The following is a 7,876-nucleotide window of genomic DNA, read 5'->3' as shown; positions in this document are numbered from 1 at the left end:
TTCTTCGCGACTAATGACGAAAACTGTCTTCCACGATGCCATGACTCGATCTGTATTTATCTTGTCTTCTCGTCCGAATTGTGATGTTCCTCTTCGCGCTGATCGAGTGGCGGGTTCAGGCAGCAGACGGTACCACCCGATTCATTCTTTTACCTCGGTGTCGGTTGTTCGCGTTGTGGCGACGGGTCGGGAAGTCAGCGTTGACAAAGCTCTTCACTTCAAGATACAATTGACGGGGTAATACCGCACCGTTCGAATTGAAATTCCCCGTGTTTCCCCAACAAAATCGTCCAACTGACTTCTCGGCGCCTCAAACAGGGTCCAGGAAAAGGAGCACGAATGCAGACCGGACAGCCGAAACGTGCGAAAGCCAAAACCTCAGTGGCAGCTATCACCCAGCTCTCCTTCTCAGTTGCCCTCACAGCAACGGTCGCGCCTCGTCTGGCGCGGGAAGGTCTTTCTACAGGTCTAGTCAGTTCGGTCACACAAAGAGCGGTGACGATAGTCTCCTTCACCTTACGATGGACCTCAACAGACAGCACGAGAGCCATTGAAATCAATCCAGTGCTTTCTGAGTGTCGCATGACCCTGCAGTCCCGCTCACGGTGCTGGATTGCCTAGGGTGACCCGTAGCGTATGCAGCGGTCCATCGCAAGGCAAGACGAAGTATGCAGAGACTAAAGTCAAAGGAAATGAACGGGAATCCGCTAGCTTGCTTGCCACCCCAACCCACTAAAACATAAAACACAAAAAAAAGCATCGGAACAAAGACTAAGTAAAAGGCGGACTTACACTACAAATGCAGTATAAAAAACAAGCATCGGAGCAAAGCGCATGAGGGGAAGAGGGAAGTGAATCTCGCTTTGTTTTAATGCCGAAGCAAACCCACATTTCGCACTTCAAAGGAGTGCGCGCGAATGAACGTGGAAGGCAGCAGGGCCGCTAGGACTGGCAGCCTGCTAAACAACGCTCCTCGAACTATAAGAAAATAATACCTGATCATCTTTCGGCGGCGCCCGAGTCAACGAGTTATCACAGCTCTGCGAGTTATGAGTCGCTTCCACTCCCAGATCTCAGTCTGTGTGCGCTCCGCATTCTACAAACCGTCGCAACAACAAAAAAAGCATGAGAAGTAGGACGATGAGGAGTTTGTGCATGGCAGTTTCTGTCTTCGCCGCTCCCTTTTCCTTTGCTTGGTGCTTGGTTTCTTGTTTCACTCTCGTGTAACGCCATCGAACCCCGACGCCTGCTGCGCGTCCGTGAAAGGCGCCACGTTACCCCCCTTTCCCCCTTTGCTTTGACGCTTGTCTTATGTATTGCATCTTTTTTTTTTTTGTATAAGTCTGTTAGGGCTTTACGCGGGCTAGCAGTTTCCCGCTCATTTTATTTCTGAGCAACTGACTCGCTCACTGGCCCGGTCTAGCTGACCGTAAACACACACACAGAAGAAAAAAAAAAGAACCGTGCCAATTCCATTCCCATTCCATTCCGGGCAAAAGGCACCTAATTCCATTCCCATTCCATTCCCCTCAAAGTTGCCGCCATTCCATTCCCATTGCATTCCGGGGTCGTGAAAATGCGGATTGATTCCGGAATCATTCCAACTTCGGAGTGGCAACTCCGCAACACTGGTACAAATATACGAAAGACAAAGATCAAGTAAGGCAACGCCGAGTAGGCTCTCCGTCGCCCTCCATCCTGTTTTTTTTTTCTTCTTCCGCGCAGCGGAAAGCTTTTCGTGTTAATTTTTTTTTTTTGTCTTTTACACCGTTTTAAACTTTCCAAGCTCTTTGACGTCTCCCCCCCCCCCCCCCCCTGCACAGACATCAAACGCGAGTCCGTAAGCCCCCCCCCCCCCCCCTTTCCCGATTTGAGGGTTCAAAACTCAAGTAACAGACGATGTAGCCTTGTGCGAAGAAGTGAATTTTTTTTTTTTGTCGGTGATGTGCGCTACTTTATTTTAGCACGCTCTGGAGGCATGGCCGAAGAGCGCCCGGTGTGAGTCTTAAAGGGGCCCTGCAAGGACTTTTTTACTGGTTTTTAGTTTGCACCGAACCTGAGCGCACTGAGCGTAGTATATTAGTGAAACTTTTCTTTTCTCGATATGACCTCTATTTTAAAAGTTATAGTGGAATGAAAATTTCAGAAACAAGCAAAAAACAACCTCCCTCATGACGTCCTTGGTTGCTTGAGAGTGGCCGTGAGCTAGAGGAGGGCTAGTGAGCTGATCGAGCGCTCACGGCTGCCGCACTCCGTGTCGAAGGCGCGAGAGGGCGCCACTAAAGCATGTCCTGGATAGGCTGTATGCAGCGGGTAGCCAAAGCGGCTCCCATTACATTTGCTGCGCGATTAAACAGTAATTCGGAATGAGACTTGATTGGCCACAAACGACCGCAAACACGGGGTAAAGATTAGTTCAGAATGGGAGCCACTATGCGCTGCCATACCGCGAAATGGCCAAACTGCAAGACAAAGCTTCTCGCCGAAGGCCTTCGGAACGCTCGGAGCCGGTCGGATCCTCCTGTCCATACAACCGCAGCGCCGCCGCGTACATCTGGGACCTTTCTTTGTCGGCGCCTGATCCCACTACTCCTTTTTAGTATGGGCCGCCTTTTCTGCCGCTTGGTTGCGGGTATGTCGACGGGTCATTTCTTCTTTCCGTACTTTATGAACTGCATTCGTTTCTTTTCTGGTTTTAAATACTGATCAAAAACTACTTTTATAAATAGTTGAAACGGTTCACGCCACTTATATTTTGTATTTCGACTAAAAAGAAGCTTTTAGCGGCTCTGACCAGTAGTAAGCCCAGGGTCCAGACGTCACATTTTGTGCACTTTCGGTACCGCGGGTCTCCCTCGTCGGTGGAGGAGGTTTCCGCGTCGTGCGGTTAAAATATGACGCAATGATATTTAATTACTCTCTCCGTGCCCGCTGGCTTGCCCGAACCCCAAGAGATCTGGAAACCGCAAAAAAGGTAGACGCTTAAATATGATTGCAGGGCCCCTTTAACAGCATCATTTTTGAGGTGTATACGAACGATACTTCTTTTGGTTCACTTGTCTTACTTGTACGAGTCCACTTCTCACTTTACAGTCAACTATCAACATAAAGGGGGGGGGGGGGGTGGAGGTTAGTTCATCTAAAGAGTGCTGACAGAAAGAGAGACCGCGTAAAAGCCGTGTGACATTATATATTTTTTTTTAGACCGATGGCCACCGCTGCTCTCGCTCTCTGTTTTTTTCCCCCCTGGCCTCCATGAATATTGGCATGAAAATGAGACCCGATGAACAATCGATAACCCTTAACCACCACCTTTTCTCTGACTGGTCGAGTTTTCATTCATTCATTCATTCATTCATTTATTTTTCGTGCTCATGAACGGCGAGTAGCCTATGTAATGATGCACAGAGTCAAAAGAAACACACATAAGAAATCAACAGCACATCCAACAGCTAATATCTATTATGGGGGAACAGGAAATAGGTAACAGTTAAATATCAGCAAGAGAACACCTAAACGCTTGAACACTTGAGTTGAAGTTTCCGTCGTCTCCATGACCATCTCTTAATTAGATATTAAAAATTCAGGGCATTAAGGAGAAGGAAAACCTAGATTTTCAGTGCATACTTTGCTTGCCAAAAACACACACATTTTTATCAGAAAGAAAAACGACCATTATCTACGGAAACACATCAAGGTAAGCTGGGACACGTGCATTATGGATTGGCTGGAGATTGTAGCTTTAGAACCAAGTTTTTCTTTTCTTGTGAGTAACAGGCGAAATACCCGAGTCAAACGGGAACTTTCGTAGATCGCTTCTTTAGCTCCGAATCTAGTAGGGGAGGTAGACGCTGCTACTGAGCATGCGCACCGCTAGGTTTGTCTGCTCGATTCCATGGATCATTTCCGGAGGCCTTAAGCTAGCGGGATTGCAGGTGTGATTGCCGGTTTTGGTGCCTTGTCAGCTTAAGGTGAACGAAGTGCACCTACACTCTTTCCCTTAAATAGACTGTTTTATCTTTACAAGGACTAGGATAATAAGCCGTCTGAGAAATGAAAGCCAGTGGTTGCATAACATTTTAAAAAAATATCAAACTTGTTTCAGTTGTTTTCTGGGTAAGTGTACGGAAAAAATAACGTGAAAGTAATTTGTAACGTAACAAATAAAGTAATCTGTTACTTTTCAGCGAAAGTAATTTGTAACTGCAATCCATTACATTTGAGGCTCGGTAATTTGTAATTGTAATTCATTACATTTTTCAAGTAACGAGCAAGGGTCTGGGAGAAAGTAACTAAAATCAGTGCGTCATATTTTAACCGGACGACGCGGAAACCTCCTCCACCTACGGGGGCGACGCGCGGTGCCGAAAGTGCGCGTAATATAGTCTTTGGTCCTGGGCTTACTACTGGTAAGAGCCGCTAAAAGCATCGAAATACAAAATATAAGTGGCGCGAACCGTTTTAACTACCGGGTGAAACAAGGAGACGGTAGGCTCTTTAAATCGACCGGATAATTCGGTTTCTTAACATATCGCGCTACGACTTTGCGCAGCGTTGCCCACACATGGTGCATTTTTTTCGTAAAATTTGCAAAGAGCGGACTTACCTGAGGAAAAAGTAAAGCAAGAAAAAGGCTTAGCTCCTATGGAAACGCAGCGACGCCACCGGTCTGCAATCAACACGGCGCCGTTTTGCACCGTAGACAAGAGATGGCGCAAGGGGTCGCGACGCCAACTGCCGCCAACGAACGAGCAGACGACGCCGAGAGCCGGCGTAATTAGCAGACAAGGAACTGCAGTGCCTTGTTGTTACCGCGCGTGTATTTTTTTTTTTGTTTCTGCGACTGTCGCCGCCTGCGGAACGCGCGCCCTGTTTTGAGTCGAAAAGATCGTCTGCTAAAGAGCCTTTGAGGAATACCTCGGCCGGCTCTCGGCGCCCGTATGCTCGTTCGTTGGCGGCGTTCGTTGCGCCATCTCTTGTCTACCGTGCAAAACGGCGCCGTGTTGATTGCAGACCGGTGGCGTCGCTGCGTTTCCATAGGAGCTAAGCCTTTTTCTTTCTTTACTTTTCCCTCGGGTAAGTTCGCTCTTTGCAAATTTTACAAAAAAATGCACCATCTGTGGGCAACGGTGCACGAAGTCGTAGCGCGATAGGTTAAGAAACCGAATTTTCCGGTCGATTTAAAGAGCCTACCGTCTCCTTGTTTCACCCGGTATTTATAAAAGTAGTTTTTGTTCAGTATTTTAGATCGAAAAAAAAAACAAAGAAAAACAAATGCAGTTTATAAAGTACGGAAACAAGAAATGATCCGTCGACTTACCCGCCACCACGTGGTGCAAAAGGCGGTGCATACAAGAAAGTTGCAGTGCGATCAGGCACCGGCGGGCGGGGAGCGTAGAAAGATCGAGGATGTACGCGGCGGCGCTGCGGTCGTATACGGGCTCGAGGATCCGACCGGTTCTGAGCGCTCCGAAGGCCTTCGCCGAGAAGGTTTGGCTTGCGGTTTGGCCGTTTGGCGGTATGGCAGCGCGAAGGGGCTCCCGTTCGGAACTGATCTTTACCCCGTGTTTGCTGTCGTTTCTGGCCCACGAAGTGTCATGCCGAATTAGTGTTTAATCGTGCAGCAAATGCAATGCGAGCCCCCCTGGCTGCCCGCTTCATACAGCCTATCTAAACATGCTTAAGTGGCGCCCTCTCCAGCCGTCTACAGTTAGTGCGGCAGCCGTGAGCGCTCGCTGAGCTCACTACCCTTCCTCTAGTTCACGGCCACTTAAGCAACCAAGGGCGTCATGGAGGAGGTTATTTTCTGCTTGTTTTTTGTAATCCTATTTTGCCTATAACTTTTGAAATAAAGCAAAATTTGAAAAAAAGGAAAGATTTATTAAGATACTACGTTCAGTGCGCTCAGGTTCGGTGCAAGTTAAAAGTCAGAAAAAAAAAGAGAGAAGGTTTCCTTCTATCCTTTCCGGCATTTCGTTTGCTTCCTCCGCCCCACCCCCCCATTTCCTTCGAATACTTTTCTTCATCTACAACTGACTATACCAGAGATTAAATTTAATAAAACGCGATGACAAACAAAAATCCCAATAACTTCGGGAATATATTTTTTTCCGTTAGAATTTTGTAACTAGATCAGCGAAATCTTGTGTTACATTGAGCCACTTTTAAGGGTAATTAACGAGCATAAAAAATGAAAACGGCGAAGCACCAGCGGACCCTAAACATTTTCTTACCTCACAGATAATGTGGACCACAGGTGGATGACACGCAATTAAACATTTTATTTGGAGAGCCCATTTTATTGCACGGCTGTGTTTTTTTGAAGGAGCATCACTCATAAGGGCGTAAACACATATATTGTTTCGAATATGGTTTATTAGTTAGGAAAACCTCCTCTAAATATTTACCAAGTGCGGCGAAGGAAGTTCAAATAACATCTCTTCAGATGCGGTCTGTTCACAATCTATGAACCGCACCAATAAAGAGGATTCGATTTTGGACGGTGTCAGAGATGAGAAACAGAAAAGGGTGGTCGACGTGAAAATCCAGAGCATCTGGATAGCTGAGGTTTTCAAATACAACCTTGACTTCCGTTGCAGCGGCTGCGACAGTCCCTTCTTCGCTCACATCCACCATAGCTTTGTGCACAACATCGGACACTTTGAGTTTCCCCTGACTTGAGATCCCCGATAGGTCGGATCGATTGCTGAATATGGATATTAAGCCCAGCCTCTTCAACGCATCCACAAGCTTGTAGCTTGTTCTTAGCTCGAACTTCGGGAGTCTGAGTTCCACTTCGTGCGGAGACAACTTCTTCAGAAGTGACAGAAGTGTTCTGACAGAAAGGGCTCCTATGAGCTGAGGAAGTCCGGTCCTGTCGTTTGGAAGAACAATGACCATGCTGTATCGGTCCCCGGAGTATGGAAGCTGGACGGCTTGAGACTTGAGCTCGGGTAGCGTACAATAGTTCATAGTACTCCTGCATGTCATGGTTTTCACCTGGACAGGTTCGATGCCTCCATTGTAGAACGGAAAATTAGATGTTTGATTGGTGTCGAAAGCGTTCTCCCAAGAGCCTTTGAAATATATAGCATTTATGAGGACCATCGCTGCCTCGCGTAAGGAACCTTCGCTAACGATATCGGAAATTTTGCCTTTTGTCTTCGTCTTGACCCATTGGTTAATTTCGGACACAACGTTTTTCAGATTGTTCTCAAAATCAACAGACCGAACCTCGGCACCAAACGTCTCAGCCAGGTCCTGCCTGTAGCTCTCGAGAAGTCTAAGCCTTTTGTCGACCAGAGCTGCGTTGGCTATATTCAGGGTCACGTTGGGCGACTGGAGGTCATTCAGGTACGTCCTGTACGCCCCGAGAACGGCGTGCCGCGTCGTGATTTTTGCCCTGCTTAGGCCTAGGACAGTCTCAAGTTCCGCGGCAGACATACCCTTTGCACCGGCGTAGACCATGGTCAGCGCTGCGAAGATGCTGCTTGGGGAGAAGAAGATGTTTTCTTGAGGCTTCCTGGTAGAGCACAGTTCATTGAGAAGTCTTAAACCGAACTCTGAGCTTGCCCTGGCGAGTTTAGTATCGTCGCTCTGAGTACTAACGTGCCCAGCAGCCGCTAGCGCCGTAATCAAGACCATAAGTGCACCCTGGGGAGACATCGCTGAAGAAGTGAGAATGCGTTGAGATTTCTGACGCTTTTATACCCTCACAGGCGGATTGAAAACCAAGATCAAAACATACCACCACAATCCAGTCGGCTCCTTTTGATAAAGAAATATCCCCATGAACGCCATTGTATTGCGCGAAAAATGGTGGACACTGAGTGGGATTTTCACAAACTATTTTGCGTGTGTTGTACTCCTCACGCTT

At 47.5% G+C, this 7,876-nt stretch overlaps 1 protein-coding gene across 1 annotated transcript; it reads right to left on the bottom strand.

Moving 5' to 3' along the window:
* Positions 1-6,456: 6,456 nt before the first annotated feature.
* On the bottom strand, positions 6,457-7,665 carry LOC115330631 (leukocyte elastase inhibitor-like). The gene has a single exon (XM_040218352.1). It carries the CDS (start codon positions 7,663-7,665, stop codon positions 6,457-6,459), a length of 1,209 nt encoding a protein of 402 aa, XP_040074286.1.
* Between the last annotated feature and the right edge of the window lie 211 nt (positions 7,666-7,876).

Source organism: Ixodes scapularis, unplaced genomic scaffold, assembly GCF_016920785.2.
Source record: "Ixodes scapularis isolate PalLabHiFi unplaced genomic scaffold, ASM1692078v2 PGA_scaffold13__105_contigs__length_92229423, whole genome shotgun sequence".
Lineage (NCBI taxonomy): Eukaryota > Metazoa > Arthropoda > Arachnida > Ixodida > Ixodidae > Ixodes > Ixodes scapularis.
The sequence above is the reverse complement of the archived record's forward strand: the minus strand, read 5'-3'. Positions and strand labels throughout refer to the sequence as shown.

What these genes read in the sequence shown, in the direction of transcription:
- LOC115330631 (XM_040218352.1), bottom strand. Translation starts at nt 7,665, where the DNA reads ATGTCTCCCCAGGGTGCACTTATGGTCTTGATTACGGCGCTAGCGGCT.